The sequence below is a fragment of the Peromyscus maniculatus genome, chromosome 2, assembly GCF_049852395.1.
Source record: "Peromyscus maniculatus bairdii isolate BWxNUB_F1_BW_parent chromosome 2, HU_Pman_BW_mat_3.1, whole genome shotgun sequence".
Lineage (NCBI taxonomy): Eukaryota > Metazoa > Chordata > Mammalia > Rodentia > Cricetidae > Peromyscus > Peromyscus maniculatus.
The window spans coordinates 169,750,478-169,775,751 of NC_134853.1; the positions used below are offsets into that span (position 1 = coordinate 169,750,478).

The 25,274-nt window shown below is 53.4% G+C and overlaps 1 protein-coding gene across 2 annotated transcripts in view; it reads left to right on the forward strand.

Moving 5' to 3' along the window:
- Nphp4 (nephrocystin 4) overlaps positions 1–25,274 on the forward strand; it is a 92,780-nt gene that overhangs the window by 16,434 nt on the left and 51,072 nt on the right. For both annotated transcript variants that reach the window (XM_076565767.1, XM_076565766.1), the window contains exons 4-9: positions 4,434–4,606; positions 5,762–5,826; positions 7,345–7,500; positions 11,580–11,716; positions 14,608–14,789; positions 15,314–15,440. In XM_076565767.1, the coding sequence (XP_076421882.1) occupies positions 4,434–4,606; positions 5,762–5,826; positions 7,345–7,500; positions 11,580–11,716; positions 14,608–14,789; positions 15,314–15,440 (840 nt within the window). The remainder of the gene's footprint in view (positions 1–4,433; positions 4,607–5,761; positions 5,827–7,344; positions 7,501–11,579; positions 11,717–14,607; positions 14,790–15,313; positions 15,441–25,274) is intronic.

Consider the following 25,274-nt stretch of genomic DNA (forward strand, 5'->3'; position numbering starts at 1 on the left):
TTTGGGTTGTGGTGTTTGATCACCCTTTCATAAGTTAGTCAAGGAATTACTTTCCAGCTGGAGTGAGGACCAGCTTTGGGCCTAAGTGCCAGATTTGTTGTGGTTTGCACATGGGCCAAAGCCTGAATCTCAGGAAGGTCACTCAGCTCTGTGACCTTAAAGTCTTCTGCACACCATATGCAGGGATGTGCACCTCGAGTGTAAGTCTTCTGGTTTCCAGCAGTTGCCCATGAAGCAGGGTGCGTTCACTGGGCAGACGTCTGAGTGTCTACTGCACCCGAGTCTGCATAGGTGCTAACATAGAGAGACTGATAAGCTCCTGTATCATCTTCCAGCCAGGGTTCAAGTTCTCATTGTCCTTCTAGAGATCTGAGTTTCTCAGCCTTAGAACCACTCACGTTGAGGGCTGGCCTGCCCTGTCTGGTCTGTGCTGAGGTGGTGTCAGCCTGATCCTACCACTGTGACAACTTCCCAACAAGGTCGGCTCCCAACTTCAGAACTGAGCCTGTGACTGTCTTAGGGGAGACTGGGGTGCATAGAGTGGGCCCAGCTTGGTCAGTGTTGATGGCCATTGGCCAGGAAACCTGAGCCTAGAAGATGTCAGTAGACGGGAGCTGCAGGAGGCATTTGTGGGTTGTTTTCCCAACGGTCCCGCATTAAAGGCTTATTATTATTGTTGTTGTGCAGGTATGCGGTGAGTGTGCGTGTGCATATGTGTACAAATGTGTGCGTGTGCATATGTGTACAAATGTATGTGCGTGTGCGTACGTGTGTGTGTGTGTGTGTGTGTGTGTGTATGTCTGTTGTGCAGGGGTACGTGGGAGGGTCAGAGTGCCCTGCTCTATCACTCTCTCCCTCATTTCCTGGTACTTGTTGCTTTTTGGCTAGGCTGACCAGTAGCAAGTTCTTCTATCTCCACCATCTCCCCCTCCCCCCCCCCCCCCCGTGCCCACCCCAAGCCCAGAGGTGACAGATATTTTACCTAGGTGCTGGGGATCCGAACCCATGTCTCCATGCTTGCATGACGAGCACTCTGAACCGTCTCCCCAGCCTCTACTGGCTTGTTTTGAACTACTTCTTTGCACAATGCTGGTTTAATTTTTCTCAGCTCTCTGCTGGTCCTGTGAGCATGGGTAGCAGGTTGACGTAGCCTTCAGCAGAGCAGGCCAAGTACAGCTTCCTAGAGGCATGCTGTCAGAGCTGTATTCAGTTCTGTCGTCGTGGGCAAGAAATGGAAACCTGGCCCCGAGGCAATGGTGTCTGTTTTTGAAGATGAAGGCATCAGGACAGGATCACTGAGATGATTTATTAATCTGTTTACCCTGCCAGGGAGGAGCCTTGGCCAGTGTGTGACATGGTGGGTGAGAGCCGTCTCTTCTGCTCAGAATGACTTTCTTCACAGGGAATTTTTATGGGCTTGACTTTTAATCATGCTGTTCTAGTTGACACTCAGAGTTTTCTCCTCAGCATGTGATGACGTTGTGTTAATTAAGTTGCCCTGGTCTGGAGGGCTGTCTGGGATTTTGCCCAAGCCTTTTGCATGCTGGGAAACTGGGGCAGTGTGGGTGGGGGTTGCTCCTAGGCACAGATGATCCAGAAGAACAGAGGTGAGCATGTGTCTGTGTGTCCGTCCTAGGAGGCTTTTGCTTCCCCAGTTCCCCAAAGCTGTTTGTTCCTGAGCAATGCAAGCATTTCCATAGCTGCCTGATCCGCCCTTTGAGCCTTGAGCTTGTTGAAGGCTGATGTGTTTCCAGGTTCCTTATGACTTCTCTAGCATGGCCCCCACACTGGAAGGACAATGAATGATGTTTGGAAAAGAGCTCATTCTTAGCTGGGAATGGGGCTGCTGGACTGAGCTTGGGTTATCCTTCCGTGTGTTGCGATCAGGCTAGCTCTCTGATGGAAGATGCCGGACCGGCTGAGATGAGAAAGCTGTTTTTGGCATTTTTCTCGCCTTCCTTTTTTCCAAGGCAGTTGTCTTGGTGGCCACGAAAGGCAGGGCCTAAGTGGTGTAGTATGCTTGTCTGTGGTTCTTTCCCTTGGACTTGCCCCCTCTGGTCCCACTGCTCAGGTGGAGCAGTTTCAAGGTGACCTCCGAACTGGGCTATGCCTACTGCTTCCTAGGAGGATTTAAATGTTTGTTTTACTGCTGGAGAAGAAAGAAGGCAGTGTCCATAAAACCAGCATGCACAGGTGTAAATATCAGGTGAGGTAGTGACGGGCCCAGCGGCCCAGCAGGGCTCTGCAGACAGCGCAAGTCTGGGAACCTGAAGCATAACTCTGTCTCAGCCCAGCCACCTGTCAGCTCTAAGTGGTCATTATTTCATCATTTTGCAATAAAAGATAATAGAATAGCGATTTATAGTTGGTGGCTGATGTTTTAATGCATCTCTCTGTTATCCTGGCTGACAGTCTGGGATTACAGTAACCACTTTCCGGGTGACACCGTGGTAATGACTCCTTAATAGGAGTGATAGCCCGAATTCCAATCTCATGGCACTGGCCGCCCTCTGCCCTGCCTGGCACTGTCTTCAGGGGGTGTCCTTGTGCTCAGCTGGGGGCTAGACACCCAGACACTAAAAGTTGGCAGCATATGGAAGCCAGCCCAGGGTTACTCCTTAGGGTGTGGACCAGAGGTCCTGTGGTTGGCAAACCCGACCCCTCGCTCCACCTCTGTCTCTTATGCTTGTGATGGGGTCAATTAGAACCGAAAACAAGTGCATTGAACCGAACCAGGCGTGTGTGTGTGTGTGTGTGTGTGTGTGTGTGTGTGTGTGTGTTGTGTGTGTGTGTGTGTGTGTGTGGTGTGTGTGTGGTGTGGTGTGTGTGGTGTGTGTGTGTGGTGTGTGTGGTGTGTGTGTGTGGTGTGTGTGGTGTGTGTGTGTGGTATGTGGTGTGTGTGTGTGTGTGTGGTGTGTGTGTGGTATGTGTGTGTGGTATGTGTGTGTGTGTGTGTGTGTGTGTGGTGTGTGTGTGGTGTGTGTGTGTGTGGTGTGTGTGGTGTGTGTGGTGTGTGTGTGTGTGTGTGTGTGTGTGTGTGTGTGTGTGTGTGTGGTGTGTGCCTCAGCTGTCCTGTCTCTTTCCCTGTGTGCCCTCACCCCCAAGGGACCAGAGATTTCCCATTTGCACTCTGGGAATAGGAATGTTATAAATGGAGGACCTTTTAAGATGAAATTTCTATCATATACTAGGTTCCAAAAATCTTTTAATGAAAAGATGTCATACCTACTTGGTGGTACAAGCCTGTTCTTTGGCACTTGGGAACTTGGGAGGTGGAGGCAGGAGGATCAGGAGTTCAAGGTCATTCTCAGCAACATCATGAATTTAAAGTCAGCATGGGCTACTGAGACTTCTGTCTCAAAAAGCAAACAAAACAAAACAAACAAACAAAAATGGAGAGCTAGCTCATCAGTTAATGGGACTTGACCCAAGTCAGTTTCCAGCACCTATGGCTCCCAGCAATCTGTAACTCCTGCTCTAGGGCTTTGGATTCCCTCTTCTGGCTTCTCTGGGCACCTGCACTTGCATGCACATTACCCCGCCCCATACACGTGACTAAAAATAAAATCTTAAAACAACAACAACAACAACAAAAAAACCCCTTACCTGTGTTCTAAGGGCCTAAGTACTCCACGCCCTCCCAACCAGATCTCAGGTGATTTTCACTGTGAAAGGCACCGGCTGTGAGCTGTGCATCCTTTCTTAGCTTAGAGAAGGCTAAGAATTCTTGGTTGAAGTACATTTAGTTTGGATGGAACTTCATAAAACATACACATGAGGGGCGGGGTAAGAGTCAGCATGCATGCCACACTGTGATCCAAGTTTCTATGCTGTTGTGTTGACTAAGGCTCGGGTTGATTGTGCCTAACAGTGGTGTGTGTGTGTGTGTGTGTGTGTGTCTGTGCGCGTGCTTGTGCATGCATATGTGAGTAGGCATATTTGTGTATGTGTACACATATTTGTGTGGGTGTATACACATGTGTCTGAGTGCATTTGGCAGCCTTAGGTTGATACCGGGACTATGACTTGGTCACTTTGAACCCCAGACAAGGACATTGAACTGAACTAGGAAGGGATGATGGCTCTTCCACCTTCCTCGTTGAGGCAGTCCCTCAGTCAAATCTGGAGCTCACTGATAGGGCTCGTCTTGCTTTGTGGATTCCATCTCTGCTTTCCAGGGCTGGAATTACAAGCGGGACGTCACTCCCAGCCGGCGGTTCCGTGGGTTTCTGGGATGTGAACTCCAGTTCCCCCGCTTGCACCTCCCCAGCGTGTGAAGGTTTTGTCCTGGTGCTCTGCTCTCCTGCCTCTCAAGGGCACCGGGTGGGGCCTGATGCTGTGGTGCCCGTGACAGGATCTGGGGAGGAGACCCCCCCCCCCTGCGCCTTGCCTGTGGTCACCCCCGTCAGCAGTCTCTGCCTCTCTTCTTGCAGCCTTTCTACTTCCACACGACCTTGAACCACCCGAACGTCGTGGCTGTGGTTGAAGTGGTCGCTGAGGGCAGGAAGAGGGACGGCACCCTGCAGGTGCTGTCCTGTGGGTTTGGAATAATTCGAATCTTTGGTAATAAGCCGGAATCTCCCACCTCTGCTGCCCAGGACAAACGGTACCTTCTGTGTTTTCTTTCTTTTCTTCTCTCTCTCTTTTTAAAGATTTAATTGTTTTTATTTTATGTGTATGGGTGTTTCGTTTGCAAGAATGTCTGTACAACACGTGTGTGTCTGGTGCTAATTTCAAGTTAACCAAAGAGTTGCTCTTTTCTGTGGAAAGAGAACCAGTTTTGGGTGAGTGTCAGGTCGGATACGGTTTGTACATAGGCCCAGGCCCTGACCTGAGCCTGTTGTGTGTGGGATTTGCGGCTGCCCACCCACTCATCCCTGCACGAGGCAGCCGTGTGACATTGACTTTGTGGTAGTCATCCCTCAGCAGGTGACAGTCGAGTGCCTGCTACGCACCAGGCTGTTTAGAACTGGATGCACCGAGACAGATAAGCTCCGTGCCATCCTTCCAACCAGGGTTCCAGTTCACACTGCACCTCTAGATCTGAGTTTCTCAGTGTTGGAGCCGCTCACTCAGGCCTGGTCGTTCTTTGTTGTGGAGCCATCCTGTGCACCGTGGGATTCTTGGCAGTGCCCCTGGCCTCCACCAGCAGATGCCAGGAGTAGTCTCTGCCCAGTGTGTTAACTAGATATACCCTGCAGACATTGCCAGACACGTGCATGGGAATGCCATGCCTGGGTGAAAACATGGCTCCAGTAAGGGGGCTGGATAATGTCTTCCTGGGACTTCTCAGGCTGTTTCTGTTGCTTTCTAGCTTAAAGTTATAATAATAATAATACTTATTATTATTATTATTATTATTACTATTATTATTATTTGTGTGTGTATGTGTGTGCGTGTGTGCCTGCCATGTATGTGCACCCTTGGAGGTCAGAAGAGGGTGTCAGATCCCTTGGATCTAGAGGTTACAGGTGGTTGTGAGCCTTCTGACATGGGTGCTGGGAACTGAACCCTGCTTCTGTGGAAGAGCAGCCAGCACTGTTAACTGTCTATCCATAGACCACAGCTTCTTGCTTCTTGGGCTGCAGGTCTGTGGGGCATGTTTATCACAACATGGCGGGCTGGCGCTGCCCTCAGCCACCATGCTTTTGCAGCAGATATGACCAGGAACATTTAATAGGCTCTGGCAGGTGGGTTCCCAGGAACTGTCCTGGTCATGAGATATGGGCAGTTGACACGGTTTCCTGCTTCTGTCTTTCAGGTTGAGGCTGTATCATGGCACCCCCAGAGCCCTTCTGCATCCGCTCCTCCAGGATCCCATAGAACGTAAGAGCCTAGCCTGGTCTTGGCATGTATCTGGAGCTCCTGACTTTCCTGAGAGCTTTCCACCTCGCCCTCTCTGGCTGTCTCTCTGCAGTGGTTCTGGTCCCTGTGTTACGGGCTTGGCGTTGGTTCTGTAATGGACGGAGGAGGAACCTGCCTCTGCCTCTGCCTTGCACACCTGTGCCTGCCTCTTGTGGGGCTGCTGCCTGTAGGGCTGTGGCTCAGGAAGTCAGCTTGCGCATCTTCCTGTCTCCCAGCCACGCGTGGAAACTGCACAGCTTATTTTCTGGCTGGAGAGACTGACTTTGTCAGAGTAAGACTTCACTATTGCAGACCTGCCTGGGCATGGTGGCGTCTTGGCCACTTGGGAGGTTGAGGCGCGGGGGATCTCTTAGTTCTTGGGTCAGCTTGCGCAATACAGACAGTGAACCTGTCTCAGAAAACGCATACTTGGTCCCTGGAACCCGGGTAATAAAGCTGGCACAGTGGCGCCCACTCATAATTCCAGCAACAGTGAGAAGGGAGATGAAGACAGGAAGATCTCTGGAAGCTCATTGGCCAGCCAGCCTAACCTACTTGGTGAAAATCTAGTCCAAGAGAGATCCTGTCTGAAACACAAAGTGGAAGGAACCTGAGGAATGTGGTTGATATATTGTGCACCCCAATAAACTTATCTGGGGGTCAGATAGCAGAACAGTCATAATATTAAACATAGAGGTTAGGCAGTGGTAGCACACGCCTTTAATCCTAGTATTCCAGAGGCAGAGATCCGTCTGGATCTCTGTGAGTTCAAAGCCACACTGGAAACAGCCAGGCATGGTGACTCACGCCTTTTATCTCAGGAAGTGATGGCAGGAAGCAGAAAGGTACTTAAGGTGTGAGGACCAAGAGCTTTTAGGCTTTTGAGCAGCAATTCAGCTGAGATCCATTTGGATGAGGACTCAGAGGCATCCAGTCTGAGGAAACAGGATCAGCTGAGGAACTGGCAAGGTGAGGTGGCTGTGGCTTGTTCTGCTTCTCTGATCTTCCAGCATTCACCCAATACCTGGCTTCAGGTTTGATTTTATTAATAAGACCTTTTAAGATTCGTGCTACAGAGGAACAGCACCCAAGGTGTCCTGAACTTTACGCACGCACGCACGCACGCACGCACGCACGCACGCACGCACGCACACATGCACACATGCACGCATGCACCCAGAATACAAACAAAGCCAAGAAACAAGATTCTGTCTTTTCAGTTTCAACAGGGAGAATGTGGCTTGGTTCTTTTTGCCTTTATTTCATTTTTGTTTCTTTGAGACAAGCTGTGCTGGGTGTAGCCAGGTCTAGCCTGGAACTCACATTCCTCCTGCGTGTGATTCCCCAGTGCTGAAGACAGATGTGTGCTACATGCCTGACATTATTCCCTAGGAAAACAAGCCATCCATCTACTCGTGGCATTTGTTCTAAATTTCTGGGTTTTAGCTCTTTGACTGGAAATACTCTCGGTTTAGTCCATGTCTGGTGCTCCTCCCCCAGAGAGCAAGCACATGACACTGATGGAGAACTGTAGCCTCCAGTACACCCTGAAGCCACACCCACCCCTGGAGCCTGCCTTCCACCTGCTTCCCGAGAATCTCCTGGTGTCTGGTCTCCAGCAGATCCCTGGCCTCCTTCCTCCTCACGGGGACACAGGTAAGCTGCCCTTGGACCTCGCCACTGTGAGTCTGGGTGAGCTCAGGCTCAGACCTCGGCTCACCCTGACAGGTGAAGGTGGCTGGGCTGCCCACATGTCCCTCAGTGGCTCAGCAGTGTGGCCTGTGGTGTGGTGGGAGAGGAGGTGACAGTGACATCCACCACTCAGCCCATTTTGAAGAGTGTCATAGCCTCCAGCCTGCTCCCCATCTTTCCCTGAACCCGTCACTGGGTCCCATCCCTCCTGGGTCCCAGTATCGGGCATTGCCGTTGTTACTTCTTGGTTGTCCTGAAATACACATAGCAAAGCTTACCACCAAAGCATTTTTAAGTGGGTTGTTAGGGCCATTAAGCATCCTTACATTGTTAAGATTGGAAGTTACACCAACAATCCTCATGTAGTAAATTCGGGAAAGACTAAACATTCTTCCATCTACACTTGACGCTGCAGAGAAAGCCACTGCCAGTAACATTGTGTTCCTGGGACTCTGGTCTCTTTCTGTGCGTTCTCTTCAGTACATGAGTGAAGGTGCTCTCCTTCCAGCCTTGGCCCCTGGAAGGTGGGGGAACAGCTTGATCGCAAAGCCAACCTTGAGACTCAGGAACTTTACTCCAGGGCCTGCACGGTCACAAGACACGGCCCAGAGATGGTTGCTACCCAGGTTCCCAAACCTGCCCAGCCTCCTTAGTCCCCTATGATCTGTTCTAGAAGGTTCTACCCCCCCCCCAAACCCCGTCACTGTGGCTTTTGTGCTTGGGTTCATCTTCCTCGCCTCTGTGCCGAGCAGGGTCATGGTTATGGTTGTGGTCCTGGATGGGGTGCCCAGCCCAGGCCCCTTCCAGGAGTGCCAGGCTCTGCCACCCTCCCAGCTCCTGACCGGCTCCTTGCCCTCTGTGTTGCTGCCATGTAGGGCTGGGTGTGTGTCATTAGGATGACCCCTCCAGGGTCACCGGTTGTCACCCACCCTTGCCTTGGCTGTGTTGTCTAAGCAGCATGCAGTGAGGTCACACTGCAGATTTGTTCTCAGGATGGGCTCCAGCCATAGCGAGTGTGGGTCTCTCTTCTGTCACACCCGTGCTGTGACAGCACCCATTCACGACAAGGTTGTTGGCTTGCTCAGCTCTGGAGGGGGTTCCTTGCTGACAGTGTCCCTGCTCTCCGGTCCCTGTGTACCAAACACCCGATCACTGAAATGGCTGTTCAGCCCTCAAGCTGTGGCTCACAGTGTTTCCCATCATTCCTGGGTGTGTGCTGTACACACAGCGAAGGTTCTCAGGTAAGGTGGTGCAGGAGGCACTTCCTTCTTCCCTCAGGACTTCGTCAAGACCACCAGCCATCGGGGGTGGCATCTCTTGGTAGACTGGCCTCTGGTGAGCCACCGGAGATGTCTGAGCCCTATAATCTCTTTTGCCGAATGACGGTAGTCCTCTGGGATAGGCCGTTTTGATCTTTGTCACGTGTCCTTCTGGGGAGCAGAGGTGGGGTGTGAGCTGAGAGGACATTCACAGTGGGTCCCTGGAGTGGCCTGCACAGGGGGACATTCTGTGGGAACTGCTGTGTGTTTGTGTTTAGGGGGACGCGGCTTGCTCACGCACAGTTACAGAGCTGAACTCCTGAGAACAGGAGGAGCTGGCCCAGCGCCACAGGGAGAGTCAGGGTCTGTTCCGAGCTTGGTTCCCGAGCCCTCCCTTATTTCAGTCACAATCCTAAAAAGTTCCCTGCTCCTGTAAACAGGCGGAGGCTTTGGTCAGACCCAGCCCTTCTCCTGTGGGCTGGCCTGCTCTCAGTACAGGCCTTCGGGTGGTTTGGCCGAGGGTTGTGAAAGGCTCCTTACTGGGCTCTGTGCTGTTAAGCTCTGGCAGCTGGGGCCTCTGTTTCCCGCACCTGGCCTCTCCCAGGCCCTTGCCTGTCTGTGCTGCTGGACATCAGGGTGCAGCCTCTGGCGAGGCGCGCTCTTACCTCGTCCACATCCTGTCTCCCTTGTAGCCTGCCGGGGCTTGATTTCTCTCCCGGCTGTGGATCCTGAGCAGTGCGTCCTTCTCCTCCATGGCCTTCCCCTGTTGGACTGGAGCCTGTGCAGGGCCAGGCTGGCTGCTTGTCTTTCATTATTGTGCCTGGTTGTTGAACATTGGCATGCCCCATGGTGTAGAGCCGACCCACCCTCTGCCCAAGGCAGTGTAAGCCCTGTGAGGGCAGGGAGGATGCGGGGTTCCCCTTCCTGTGTCTGTATAAGCAGATAATGCAGGCGCAGAGTCAGGTCAGCACTGTGAGAAGACGGACATGCCACCATTGCCCTCAGCGGGGTGGCGGCCCGAGGTGTCCCAGTGACAGGGACAGTACATGACAGGAGCTGCTGAGTGTCGAGGAGGGGGGACTCAGTCCAGAAGGAGTCGGTGTCGTCTTTCACCAGACACACAATGCAGACTGTCACCTGTCCCGACCATGAGTCCTTCCTGTCTGTAGTGGAGTCGTCTGTGGCCTGCTCTGTGATCAGCGTCTGAGTGGCGCACTGCTTGCCAGCGCGTGGTGAGGACGCAGTCCTGAAGAAATGCTGAGGTGGCTCGGGCCCCGCTTTCCTGCCTGCGCCTCTGTGGTGGACATAACAGATCACTTTGCAGAACACAGCAGTCTGCTTAGTGGAGAGGAGAGAGTGGGAGTCGCAGAAAGGAGGGCCGTTACATCTCTCGATTTCCTCTTTTCCGGCTCGGAGTGACCTGAGTGCTGGACATGCCTCAGGGACCTCTGCCCACCACGGGGGCCCTGTGGCCTCCTTGCCTCATCTTCCCAGAGGCTTTATACGGAGCAGCCACACGGCCGCCTTTCCATCTGTTGTCAGGGCAGCAGGGTCCTCCGGCTAGGGCACCACCTCACCACTCAGGGGACCTACTGAGGGCAGTGATTCTCCTCCTGCCTTCTGGCTGCAGCTTAGAGAGTTTCCCAAGTCAGGATGGCACCAGATGCTCACCCAGACATTGCCGGGTTTGCCTACACAGATGAGGCACTAGATTTGATCCCCATCAAAACAAATATGCATACTTACACATGTACAGATACACGCACACACGAGTACACACATGCAGTGTACCCATGTGCACACAAGCATGTGAATGCATCTTTATCAACACTTTTCTTTAGAAGGTTCAGTGCTATCAGACACACTCATGTCGCTGTCTCCGAAGACCTTGGTGCAGCCTGATGGCAGCTTACCCCACACCTCTGACCCTCCATCTGGAGGCCACAGTGCTCTTCTGATGGCTTCCTCAGCACTAAGTGTTAGCTTGGCTCTTTCTACCTCTCCCCTCCATCCATCCCTCCTCCCTCTCTTCCTCTTCCCTCTCTTCCTCCTCCCTCTCTTCCTCCTCTCCGTTCCTGCCAAAAGGAGGGAGTCTAGGCTGGCCTTAGCCTCCTGCCCTAGGCTTCCACACAGGATGTACCACCGCACCCAGCCACCTGTCCTTTTTGTCTTTGGAGCTGGGTCCTAAAACCCCCACAGCCTTCTGTCTAAGTGTGTAAGTGATCACAGAAAGCGCAGGAAGAGGTGGAGATGAGAGCAGATGGGGACACAGCATTACAGCACAGGTTCCACAGGGTCGTGAAAAGTGGTTGGCTGCTTGTGGGGTCCTGGGGAAGACCTCCCTAACATGCCAGGATCCTGCCCTCAGCGTGGACACCGAGCATGCCCCCAGCTACTCTCATCTTCCCTGTCCCCAGGCAGCCCTAGGAGGTGCTTCTGGGTCAGAGAGGAGGGGTTTTTTTGTGGTACCAGCTGGCATGCTTCTTCCGGTGTCTGTAGCATGCACATTCCTGCATGCTTCAGATGGTTTAGGGTAGGTCAGTAGCGTGAGAAGCAGTCGATCTGGCGTGGTCCTGCTGAAGCTGCAGGTGATAAAGCTGGAGCCTGCAGATGCTGGGTGAGCTTGGCTCAGCCCGCCTCGCCCTGCAGAGGTTCTGGTGCATTGTCTGAGCAGCGAGCGCTCTTGCCTACAGGTCCTGATCACTGTGCCTGAGACTGGTGGGAACATGGCGTGTGGCCTCGCCTGCTCCCCCCGAGGACAACATGATCCCTCTTCCCATCCAGGTGATGTCCTGAGGAAGCCTCGCTTCCAGAAGCCCACCACAAGGCACCTGGATGACCTCTTCTTCACCCTGTACCCCTCACTGGAGAAGTTTGAGGAGGAACTTCTGGAACTGCTCATCAGCGACCACTTCCGGGAGGTACTCATGTCTCATCCTGCTGCAGCTTAACCTGAACAGAGACGGTGCCACCTGCGGCAGGGCAGGGACAGCCAGCATCTGGTGTCGCTGGGCGTGGGGGTTCGTCCTGGGAGATGAGGTCCTGACTTTGCCCCTTTTTTCCCGGGCTGAAGAGGGCACTTCTTTCTCTGGATTGCCAGATAAAGTGGGTCTAGGAGGTGCCATGTTCCTAGGCTGCACCTTGAGCTGACCCTCCGGTCTGTAGACGGTGCTGACAGCTTGCAACACTGATGTTCATTTGCAGAGATTGTGAAATAGTTTTCATCTAAAGTAAATTACCTCACCACATGAGGGAAACATAGGAAATACTCTGCAGCTAGCAAGGACCTCTGAGGCCAGGTGCCTTATTTGAGGAGGTGACTGGAGGTGGCCCCTCATGGTGGTTTCTGTCAGTGCTGTGCTCTCATGAGACACTCTGAGCCCTGCCTAACTGTGTGACACAGCCATATGAACTCGCCCCCCCACCCCCACCCCCTGCCTCTGTTGGGAGCATGTGGCTGTTCCTGTCTGTTGCTTCTGAAAACATGGGGTTTTTTGTTCAGGTGCTTGGGTGGGGCATTTGGGGGATCACCTTGGGCAGGGGCATTGAAGTGGCCATCACGAGGGCAGTGCATGGAGCTCACATGTTGGCCTCACCCACTTCCTGCTGTGTCCCTCCCATCCAGGCCCCAGCTTGTCACCACCCTTACATGTGCCTCTGGACAGTGTCATCCATCTTTTCCTCTGTGTTGGTTCCTCTTGCCTGTGGCTCTGTGGTGCCGTCCATCCGTCAGCAGTTGGTGTGGCTCCTTTGCTGACACTGCTCTGTGTCCCTCAGTGTGAGTGTCCTGCAGTGTATCTGTCTGTCCTGATGGATGTATGGGCCTTGTTGACCTGTTGGGGACATTCTGTTCGTATCTGGGCAGTGACACAGCGGGATCTGGAGTGGGAAGAAGACCTGCAGGTTACAGGCGGTTATCAGGGGCTAGCTGGTAGTGACGCTCTTAGGTCATAGCCTTTGCCCTGCATGTGAAGTCCCCTCCATGGTGACCATGGACCTGGCTTTGGGTAGTGGGCAGTAGCAGGTTTGATGCACACAGAGGCTTAAGCACTTGTAATTCCTCAGGTGCAGATGCTCCTGAGCGTGAGGCTTGTGGAGCTGACATTGCTGTGACCAGCCTGGGCTAACTCTCCTAGATTGTCTAGCATGGAGGTTGCTGAGTGTGATGCCAGGGTAGAGGTGGTGCTGGGCAGAGCCTGCTTGCTCTACCCAAATTCCAGAGGCTGGACCCAGTCTTGGCGCTAGGTCTGGAAGGCTGTAGTGTTCTGGTGGCACCTTCCTTGGTTGGTGGCTGTGGATGTGTCTGTGGCTTTTGTTGTGGGATGTGGTGGACTCTGACCCTCTAAGGGGGTGCCCTTTGCTATGTTCTCAGGGATCCTATGGAAAATCTTTGCTTTGGTCCAGGTGGTCTTTCAGAAGCAGGACTCTAGCTGGCTCTGCTCCTGTTTCTGACCCTCTGTGGGCTCTCGCTTCTCATGAGCAGAGGTCCAGACTCATCATCCTATGGATTTCCTTTCACCTTCTACCCTCTCTCTGAGCCACCTCTTTGGGCTGCCTCATGGGCTTCTTGGCCCACCCTGGGCCTCTGGACATGTGCTCACACCCTGGGCTTCCTTCCTGAAGGTCAAGTTCAGGCCTCTCCAGAAATCACAGCTCCACTCTCTCTCCTGTCCACTTCCCGGGGCACCTGGCCCTCTTCTCTGTCTGGGGATGTTCTCCGCCCCTCTTGGGAGCGTATGCCCCATGAGGATGGGCTGTGTGTTCACTGTGCCATGCAATGTGTGTTAACTGTGTCTGACAAACTGTTCAGGTGGTGACTCATTGGTTCCCATTGGGTCTGGATGAGGCCTTTTGACTCTCCAGCAGGTAAGCGAGAGGGCTGAGTGCGCACGCATGCACACACACACACACACACACACACACACACACACACACACACACACACGGCTCAGGCAGGACCCACTTCCTCCGTGCGGTTCTGATGCCTTCCTGACCGCACAGCAGGTGGAGGGAGTCCAGGCAGAGGAACAGCTCTGTCAGGCTGGACAGTCTCACAGACACTGGGGAGGGACTTTACCGCCTTGGTGTCTTCCTGTCCATGTAGCTCCACTGTTTCGTTTTTGTTAACCGAAGACTAGAGGCCGAGATTTGGCCCATTCAGCTCGATTAAATGGGCAGTGAAAACAAGAAAGTTCAAGGTCAAGAAGTAAAGATGATGTAATTTCATAAACACCGAAGTCAGGAGGGACGCCTGTCCGTTTGCAAGGGTGCCGTGCGTTTCTCCCTGAGCCGGGAGGGACGCCTGTCGGTTTGTTAGGGTGCCGTGTGTTTCTTACTAGGATGGAGGTCTGTGGTGTCCAGCCATGGCTTTGGGGCAGACTCCATTTCTATCAGCTTGTGACTTGTTGCCTGGGCCTGCATCCTCTTCCCACCCTGCTTCCTCCCGAAGGACAGAGTGGAACCCGGGTGTGTTCCTCCCCTGCGTCCCTCTGCACCATTGGGGTGCTCATCTCAGGGAGGCGGCTCCCAGGAGGACCTGAGGTTCGTGCGTACGAGGTGGCTGCGTCCTGAGAATTGTCCGCTCAGCTGTCTGTGTTTTGGTGTGTGCTGCCTGGGAAGGTCACGCTGCTGGGAAATACCTAACGTACCTCGTGTGCCCGTGGCCTGTGGTCATCCCTGTGTCCTGCGTCTGCCCTTTGAGTGGGTTCATTTACACTCAGTGTCGCTCCTCCGCCGTGCCCACCCAGCCTTCTCTGGCCACTCCCTTCCCAGCCACGCAGGATTCATGCTCTGTACCCTGTGTCTCTCGCAGGGGGTCAGCCTGCTGGATGGCAGCACCCTGGAGGTCCTGGAGCGGCGCCTGCATGTCTGCGTCCACAACGGCCTGGGCTTCGTGAACAGGCCACAGGTGGCTGTGCTTGTACCCGAGATGGACGTGGCCTTGACGCGCTCAGCAAGCTTCAGTAGGAGAGTCAGCAGCTCTTCTAAGAACAGGTATCTCCCCGTGCCAAGGGGGCTGAGGTGAGGTGAGGACGTGGAGCATGCACTGTGGCCTTGCTCTGCGGGTGCCTCTCCATCACACTTATCAGGCAAAGCCCCAGGGTTGTACACTTGGGAAAAGCCCGTTTTTGCTGTGACAACTTTGGGCTAGTGCTTTAGACGCTCCCAAAGAGCCTCTTGCACACCACCTGGATGGGCCTCACGTCCTGCTCCGTGTTGAATCCCATGTGCCAGGCCCCATGCAGACATCACTGTGGGATGTGCAGAGAGGTCAGCTGTCACACACGAGCTCAGTGCTGGCCGGCCCCTCCCTCGCCTCTCTGCCGCTCTGAGTGACTTGACTGGCCCCCTGCAGGCCACCTCTGGAGGTGTCGCCAGTGGTGACCAGAGTGAGCACTGTGGGCTGCAGAGAGTGGACCCACTGTGTCCCGGAGCCCCTGGACGGCCCCTGCTCACGTGGGGAGGGGCACAGGTGGGGACCCGTGCCCCAGCACCGCCGGGTTTGTGTTTCCGACCAGCTCCGGAAACCAGGCTCTGGTTTTGAGAAGCCACCTGCGCCTCCCGGAGATGGTCTGTCACCCAGCATTTGCCATCGTCTTCCAGCTGGAGTACGCGTTCAGCAGTCCTTCAGGAGCGGATGGCAGTGTGAGTGTCCTTTGTGTATCGGCTTTCAGGGGTCAGCTTTGTGCTGAGGGGGGCCTGGCGGGCACCGGTGTCTCTTCTGCAGTAAAAGTCTGGGTAACCACACGGCCCGTGGTGCTAGGAAGCAGCCTCGCATCATCCTCGTGGGGACCGGGTGTTCTGTGATGGCAGGACGTGGCCCAGGAGGCTTCATGCATCATAACAGCTTTAATTCATAATTATTGAACCGGTAATTATTTTGAAAAATGAAGCCACTTTACTATGTTTTTCATTTGCTACTAAGTGTAGTAAAGTTCGAATCTGCATGAGTGATAAACGGCTTTTTATAGTGAGCTTTGCGTGCATCTACATCATAATTAAGATAAGAATTTATAGTTTTGGTTGAGAGGTGCAGTGGGTAGACAGCTCCCATGTGGACACAGATTCTCTGGGAAACGGATCATGCTGTTCTTCAGATGCAGTTTCTGTTTGGAAAAGGCCGGGTCATCTGACAGCTAATGCAGTGGAAGACTGACGGGACATGGTGGCAAGGGCCTCATTGCTGGCCGGTTTTCAGAAGAAGGGAGTTGAGCCCGGGGCAGGGAGGGGGTTGGAGCCCACCTGCCCACTGTGCCCTTGATCTTTCCTGCTGCCGAGCTGACTCCCACGTCTTCTGCTCACACCAGGCCTTCCTGGGGCCGACCTCAAGTCTTGGCCACTTTAGTGACCAGTTTGGCGTCTGCTGCCCTGTTTGTCAGCAGGTGCTTTATCTCAAAGGCGCTGTGCAGGTGCAGCGGGCGTGGGGTGTCCCGGGTGGGCTGTGGGAGAGCCGGGCCGGTGAGGTGCTGCTAGGCAGCAGGGGCCTGGCCCAGTGCGACCTTAGCACTCAGGAGGCAGAGGCAGGAGGATCAAGTGTTCAGGGCCTTCTTCAGCTGTATATGAGTTTCTGTCCAACCTGGGCTACACGAGACCTACCCACGGCATAGCCTTGTCCACAGGCTCTGCTGGTTCCACCGCTGCCCCTGGAACTGTCACGCTCAGTTACTCATCCGGGACGTGCATCTTCAGTTATTTATCTGGGAGGTGGACTCGCTGCTTCCTTCTCTCTCCTCTGGTTATGGATGTGAGTGTGCTGGGGCGTGGGCATGTCTGCGTACATGTCTGTGCGTACATGTCTGTGCGTACATGCGTGAGGAGCCTCAAGTTTACCACAGGCGTCTTTCTCGATCGCTCTCCACTTTATTTATCTAGCGGAGTCTTTCGCTGAACCCAGAGCTCAGCAGTTCTGGCTAGTCTAGCCAGCCCACCCATTCTGGGGGTCTCCATCTCTGTAGGTGCTGGGGTAACGGGTGTCACCATGCCTGCCCGTGCTGTTGCCAGGCTTCTGGGGACACAAACTCCTGTCCTTGTGCTTGCTCAGCGAACGCCTCCTCTTTGGAGCCATCTCCCTCCCCCCTCCCCCGAATGTGTTTTATTTTCTATGGAAAACTGACACGTAGATGGGGTGCAGGGCAGCATGTGACGCCCCTCGTGTCCGTGTCCAACGCCAACTCTGTGTTCGCCGCTCGGGGCTGGTCTCGTCTGCTCTTCCTCCCAGATCGCATGTCTGTAAAAACTGGCAGCCATCCCCAAAGATGGGCTCAGCTCCTCACCAAGGGCGCCCCCACTGCGTGGAATGGTCAGCCTGGACGGACACTTCTCTGCTGCTCATCCCCGGGGTCACCGAAAGCTCCCCTTTGCTCTGGCAGTAAGATTCCCCACACAGTGTCGTTGCCCAAGCCGGACGCCCCGTGTCTTCCGCGGTGGCTCTGATGTGTTTCCTTGTCCCTTGTGCCCGGTTTCTGGCTTGCCATTGTCCTTCAGAGCAGGAGCTGAGAGCCGCGGTCCCCTTTTGTGAACGGTGTATCCTCAAATGGCCCATCCGGACGGGGGCGGGGCACCATGTGGGTCAGGGGGAGCACCGACTGAAAGTCGGATCCGTTTCATTCCCAGCCTTGAGCACTTGTTCATTATTACACACAAACTGGGGGCACACCCATTGTTAAGTGCCTCCCTCTTCAGCCATGGCAGCCGAAGCCCTGTTAATGTATTTTGTCTTTGGGGATAAATTGGGTTTGAGCTGCCCAAGAGGCAGTGTCCCGGGATTGCCTCCTTGTCAGGATTCAGGGGATGGTGTACCGTACAGTCTCCGTGGAGCTGCCTCACTGAGAAGCTCTGAAGTGTGCAGCTGTGGTCCCCAGGGTGTTTGCCAGCTGACTGAGTGATGGCGCACACTCCCCAAAGCTTGGGAACCCAGTGAGGGCCCAGCTACAGACTTTCCAGGCAGGCCTCTGTTGTGTGATCATTCAAGGACACTGTGCCTTCCCTAGGCTTGTAGGAATGAAAACATTGCTTTGAGTGGTGTCACGTGACAAGGTAGTCCCTCCCCAAACTGCTAAGGAGTTAAGTTCTAGTTTGTTATTTATGTATTTACTGATGTTCTTTGGTTTGACAGAGACATGAGCACATGCTGTGTTTGGTTCTGGTCTGCATCAGGCAGGGCTGTCTCCCGGCCTTCTCCCGGCCGTCTCCCGGCTGTCTTACGTTGGCTGTAACAATACCTGATGAAAGACTGGAGGGAGAAAGTGATTGCTGACTCCTGGTTTGAGCGTGCCCATCGCGGTGGGAAAGGCATTGTGGTGGCAATGGGTTGCCTGGATGGCTTCAGGAGCGTGAGACTGCTTGCTCACATCCATGGACCAGGAAGGGGAGGGATGTATGTGTAGTCAGCTGCCTTCTCCTTTCCCCTTTTATCCAGTCTGGACCCAGCCCATGGGCGTGTGCTGCCCACATTCAGGGCGGGTCTCATTGCCCAGTTAATCCATTTGGAAAAGTGTGCCACAGATATCTTTTGAATTTCATTTGTGATTTTGTATGTGAGTGCATGCACACACCCACACATGCATGCTTGTATGTGGAAGTCAGAGAACAGCTTTGGGAGTTGGTTCTCTCTTTTCACAATGTGGGTCCTAGGGTTCGAACTCGGAATGTCAGCGTAGGCCACAACTGTCTTTACCTGCTGAGCCATCTGGCTGCCCCACCAGGTGCTTCTTAATCCAGTCAAGTTGAGAACTGCAATTAAGCATCGCAAACTTAACTGGGGTTTGGTTTGGGCCCGTGGCTGAGGCTTCTGCCTCTGGCCTCTCTGCAGCTTGAGGCCCTGCTGATGGATGGGACCTGCTCGCTCACAGGCCGAGAGCCCAGGAGCACTTGCCTAGTCCACATCTGTTCCCCCTACCCAATCGTTGCCTGCTTGTAGCTCCCTCTGCTCTGTTGAGTCTGAGTCTTTGCTAAACACAGCTCACACTTCTCGTCTCCTTTTTTAGGTGAGATGAGATTTGTAGCCAGGGACTGCCCCGGAGGTCCTTCTGGGATGGGCCTGTGTTTGCAGAAGACGCCTGTTTGATTTTCTGCTTGGCCGCAGCTGAAGGGCTCTTCCTGTGGTTGACTCCGGTCCCTCACACTGCATCTTTCTTCTCTGTCACTCACTGCTCAGAATGCGTGTCTGCAGAGAGCGCCTTGGCATCCTCTGTTCACCCTCCCGATGCCACTTTTCTGAACCTGCTTCCCTTGAGAGCACCTTAGCTCCCTGGAGTCAGGAAAAGCCGAGGACCCCTGGATCTGGGAGTCAGTCAGATGACCAAGAGCCTGGGGCCCTGCCTCCCGTGGCTGTGCAAACACATTGTGCCAGGCATTGTAGTAAGACTCTGTTTTTATGTGCATGGGTGGTGTGCTTGCCGGTGTGTATGTATGTTTACATATGTGTGCTCCTGTGTGTGGGGGCCTGAGATTGGTGTCTGGAGTCTTCCTTAATCATTTTCCACTTTATCCTTTGAGGCAGGGTTTCTCAAGCAAGCCTGGAGCTTTCTCTCTTAGGGTTACTGTTGCTGTGATGAAACACCATGACCAAAAGCAACTTGGAGAAAAAAGGGTTGATTTGGCTTACACTTCCACATCACAGTTTATCATTGAAGGGAGTCAGGACAGGAACTCTAGCAGGCCAGGAACCTGGAGAGGGGAGCTGATACAGAGACTATGGAGGGGCGCTGCTTACTGGCTTGCTCTTTATGGGATCCTCAGCTTGCTTTCTTATAGAACCCAGAAACAAACCCTAGGGTGGCCCCACTCACAGTGGACTGACCCCCTACCCCCTACATCACTTACTAATTACGAAAATGCCCTACAGGCTGTGCCTACAGCCTGATCTTGAGTTATTTTCTCCACTGAGGCTTCCTTTGCTCAGGTGACTCTAGCTTGTGCCAAGTTGGCATTAAACTTGCCAGGACACTCACCAGGAGCTAACTTGCCAGTTTGCTCCTGGGATCTCAGCCTCCACATCCACCCTGCTTACATGAGATACTCTGCAGCAGCCATCTCCCCAGACGCTGATTTTGTACTTTTTGCCTTTTTAAGTTACAAATGTGGATTTTGACTGCTTCCTACTAGATTTATTCTGGGCATTTTGTTTTCCATGCTGTGGTTCTGTGTGCGATATTTTCTCTCCTTTACGTCTAACGTAGCTGCAGTGCTTGTGTGGACTGTCATTATTTTGAATAGGTGGCCAGCTCTGCATGCGGCACCTTCACGGACTGTGCCTTTTCCTAAGTTAGACTGTGTCTGGAGGACTGGAGTGGAACAGCCGGTACCTGGGGCCCCGCGGTGACACCATAGCATGGGCAGAGCTTCAGGTTTCAAACACTCCTGTCATGATCTCTCACATCTGCTTTCTGTGGCTCTTTTGCCCACTCCCATCCTTGTGTGCACACACACGTGTGGGTTTCTCTGCTCACCCTCCTCCTGTCATCTCCTCAGCCTCGTCCTCCTCTCCTGCTTCACTTCCCGTTCAGCTGTAACCTCTGAGTGAGAGTTCTCATCTCCTATGGCCCCTGCCCACGATGGCCTCCTGCTCCCGTCTCCTGTGACCTGGCCAGGGATGAAGTTCTTGTTAGGTGCTGCTTCAGCAGGCCTTGTGGAGGGCCAGTGCCGCAGGACCTCACTGGGGAGGGAGAGGGAGCAGGAGCAGGACCAGTGCTGCCCACGCAGCTGGCTCTAGGTGTCTGTGCAGATGCTGGGCCTGACTCAGTCTTCACCCGTGGGTGGCCCCACCCGTCCACCTCACACTCACCTCTGCAGCCAGGACAGCCTCTCTTGCTTCTGTCAGCCCCCACAGGCTGACAGAAAGGACCTGGAGTTTTGCTAGCCTGTTAGCCTATCAGGAGATCTAGGCATCTAGGCTGTGGAACTTGCTTTCATTGCTCGTGTATATGACTAAAAATAACTACTGTGCTCAGTTGAATGAGCTGAAAATATTGCCTAATAAATGATCACCGTGAGTTTAAGTGACACCTCATATGCCGGGTCACACATGGGAGAGCAGATGACTTTAATTATGGGCTGTTAGGCTTCCTTTGCCGATGTGAACGTGTGTGAGGGGAATTAGCTGGCAGTCGCTGCCAAGTGTTCTGCACTGCGCCTCTCATTTGCGCTAGGTTGCGGCGTGTAATCGATGCTGCTTGGTCGGGGACCCTGTGCTGGAGGGCTGGCAGGGAGGAGGGTGAAGATTCATGCTACCACTGCCTGATTGCAGGACTCGTCACCTCGGGTCTTAGCCTTGTGAGGTTTGTCTCAAGGGCCCAGAACTTGAGGCCTTTTGGAGGAGCAGCGGAAAACACATTTTCTCAGGTGCTGTCTGGACTCAGGCTGTCCGATTCCCTTTGCGCTCTTCCGGGTGGGCGGTGGGCCTTGGTTTCCCCTTCTGTGCTGCTTGTCTGGGTCTCACATCTGCCCTCTAGGTGCGGGCTCTGGGTCAGAGTTCAAAGGGCAGAGCCTTCCCCTCCCGACATGAGCCGGATTGTTCAGGGTCCTGGCTGGGGTCTGACTGTGGCCTCTGCAGTGGCCTTCACAGTGCCCCACACTTTCTTGTCACTTTTCTTAGAGGGATGAGGACCCTTAAGTCACTCTGCTTTGTGTGCAGAGGATGTCTTGATTGTCATTCCTTAGGTGCTAGCTATGACTCGGGGTGTGTGTGTGTGTGTGTGTGTGTGTGTGTGTGTGTGTGTGTGTGTGTGTGAGAGAGAGAGAGAGAGAGAGAGAGAGAGAGAGAGAGAGAGAGAGAGAGAGAGAGAGAGAGAGAGAGAGAGAGAGAATCAGAGAGTCTTGCTGGCTGGGCTGGCAGGGCAGAAAGCCCCAGGATCCCTGTGTCTTATTCCTCAGAGTGGGATTACAAGGATGGGTTACCATGCCTGGCTGTGGTGGGTTTTTTGTTTTTGTTTTTACATTGGTTCTAGAGATCAAATTTAGGGAAGCATTGACCTGACTGGGCTTTCTCCCAGCACAGCCCCCTCTCTGCCCCTTGTCTTCTCTCTGTGATTGGTGTGATGTAGGGAGCACTCAGAGACAGTCTGCCAGGGCTGTTTGTGTTCAGCCAAGGGCTCGATGTGGTCTTAAGCATCAAGGCTTCCATCCCTCTGGGCTCATCCCTGTCTCTGGAATTGGCCTCAGTGGCAGCAAGTGTGAGGATTGTCCGGATGGCTCCTCCCTCTACCCAGACAGGACGTCACTGTCACTTTGTCTCTGCCAATGGGGCAGGAGGGCCCAGCAGATAATGCTCAGAACTATGCATGGTGATCTAGACAGCAGAAAAGCACCCTCAGCAACCATCTGAGGAGATAAAGCTCCCGAGGGAACGAGAGGCTTCAGCCCATCTCTACTCATGTTAATCTGAGGATTGCCGCCAGGGACCATGTGAATCCCTGGGGCTGCACAAGTCCCAAGGCTGCTGTTTTAGAGTTTATTTTCTCACACCTCTGGAAGCCGCAGCTTCAGTCAGCTCCACTGGGCACAGCAAGGTGCAGCAGGCGTGTTCCTGTGGGAGAGGCCGCTTCCTTGCTCTTGCAGGCTAGTCCTTGGCTTCGTCTGCCTCCCTCTCCTCTCTGCTCCACCAGCACATTGCTGTCCCTGTCCCTGTCCCCGTATGTCTCTGGCTCCATCCTAGATTTCTTTCCCGCCCTTACCACACCTGTCGTCGGCTTCCACGTAGCTTGGCTACCCTGGGATGAGCTCATCTCACGATGCTAATCACATCTGCACACACCAGGGAGCAGGGTGGGACAGATGTTCTGTGAGCCGCCACTCCGCCCCACCACTGGGACCCTGGGCTGCAGCATCTCTGGAGGTCTGTGTCAGAATTCTGTCTGTGGCTTTGCTGACCCTTCAATTCACAACACACCCTGGCTCATGACCTGTCTATGCTCCTTTGGTTTTTATATTGTTTCCTACAGTTAAAAGTCTAAATGAAAACTATTCATTTCAGAGTAGTTTGGGCTTTTCCCTTTTTCTTTAGGGGATGTATGAATTCTGATCTAAATTTGGCAGGAAAAGAAATGATGAAGTCAATAGTTTTTATTTTTACTTTTGAGATAGAGTTGCCCTGCATTGCCAAGGCTGTCCCTAAACTCCTTGCCTCACAGAGTCTCCCTGTCTCTGCCTCCTGGGTAGCTGGGGCTGCAGGGCTGCACTGTGGTATCAGCCAACCTTTAATCCTAACAAAAAAAAAGTCACAGGCAGGGGAAGTGTGAGGAGTGACTGCGCTTGCTCTGTGTACATGCTCGGCCGTGAATGGAGAGGACCGTGGTTGGCCGAAGCAGGAGCCTCTGGGCTGGCTTCAGGAGACAGGTGGGTGTGTGGGGGTGGGCTGCCCCAAGCTCCCAGTTACTGTGTCGGGGCTTCAGACGTGATCAGTACCTCACAAGTCATCTCTCACTGTTAAAGACAAAAGCGAGGACAAGTGGGTGTTTATCTAACTGCCAGATACTCCACACGGAAGAGATTTATATTGATCGAGAACCAAACAGCCACAGAGAACCGTGAAATTGGAAAATTAGATGTCAGGATCACCTAATTTGAGAAACGACGCCAGAAGGCGTTGCACCAATTGCATGGACACTTGGATTCCTGTTTTAGTTCTGATCCCGCCTTGAGCGCTGTGTTTACAGAAGCCGTCCAGCCGCTGCTGAGTTTAGGTGTTTTATTGGCGAGTGCTCTTACTCCTTGAGTGGTGATTGTAGTTTTGTGAGGAGTGGATCTGTCACCAATGCCAACTGACGCCCTGCACCTACCCAGCACCTTCCCAAATCTGTCCTGCCCATGCAGGGGCAGGGTGGAGGCCGGGGCAGGGTGGAGGCCGGGGCAGGGTAGAAGCAGGCTCATCCCAGTGTGCAGAGTCTGATGCTAAAGTTTCCCACTTTATAGGTTCTTTGTTTGTACTTCAGGGTTTTTTCTCACCCAGTGGCCAGGAACCCAGACCCCATTCACACTGACAGGGATGTGAACATGGCCGTACCTAGAGCCACCATCTGAAGTCTGACTCTGGGGAAGGAAGGACCAGCTCTGCCCTGCTGCTCTGCATACTTTCAATTCCAGTCGCATAGCAAGACAGCAGTCAAGACTCCTTCCTGGTTTGGAGTTTTCTCTCACGGACATAAAGAGCGCATGGCAGGACAGAGTCTCATCACAGGAACAAGGGCTGGTCACTTTGTTGTTCTGATTGTTGGCCCTTGAACTCGGCTGTGGTTTAGTCTCGCAGAGGCCTTTTTGTGAGTGTGTGGCATCTGCCCGGGACCCTGGTGTGCTCGTGTCTGGCAGTGACAGTAGCATGGACACCCTTGTTTCTAGTCAGATGAGCAGGATTTATCAGGACCTTGGCCACAGCTAGAACCCTACTGTCCTTGCTGGCTCTTGCCAAAGCTTATGCCATCTTGTCCCTTGGTGTCCTTTTCTTGTGGATGGTGCTTCAAGTCTCTATCCCAGGCAGCTGTGGATTTCTGACCTCATCAAGAGAAGGAGGCCCCCTTCCAGGTTACCAGGTTTATGTCCTCCACACCAGAATTGTGCTGACTGCCTGGGCCTGTGCCCTCAGGTACCCTTGTCTGCACCTGAGTGACCTATACCTGCTGCCGAGGGCGGTGAGCCATCTCATCTGGTGTATTCCTTCATCCACGTGTCCGGCTGCTCAGCTACCCATGAAGAGTGCCAGGAAGTGGGCAGGCTGGGTTCAGACCCCTTACTGCCTACTGCTATCAGGGTGTTGCGTTGGAGCAGGTGGTGGCTGAGACTGCGTCCCAGTGAGAAGCGGCCTGATGGCTCCTTCCCTGGGCCTTCTAGACTAGGGTCATGGGTCACCTTGTTCTGGTGTGACAGTTTCCTGTGGACCTCAGAGAACTTACCTTGCTGGGATCTGCCTGTCAGGGCTACTACTCAAAGTGGTCACTCTTTGATGGGCCCAGTGGCATTTCTGTACCCCACAAAGACCTGGAGCTCAGCTGTAATCTTACTTAAAAAAACAAAACAAAAACAAAAACCAGATGAAAGTGACATCTGTAGACACATTGCTGAGCTGGACTCCACATCTGAATTTGTAGAGACAACTTTCTGTAAATGACAGGTGGCTGTGAGCCTGGGTTTCCTCAGCCTCGTCCTTTTCACCCGGCTACTCACTGAGAAGGTGGAGGAGTAATGCATAAAACTGAGCTGGATTGCTTTCCCAACTCCATAGACATTCTCCAGTATACTGTACTAGCCTTCTATTCAGTCTTCGATGAAGATGTGTACCGGAAACCCTGAGTTGATCATGCACCTCCACCCCCTCATACGCATACATATACATACACTTATACACACACACACACACACACACACACACACACACACACACACCTATACCCCCCATATACATGCTCACATATAAAATACATACTTAGACTCTCCCCACATATACACCTTCCATAAACCCACACATATATAAGTATACAGACCCTCACA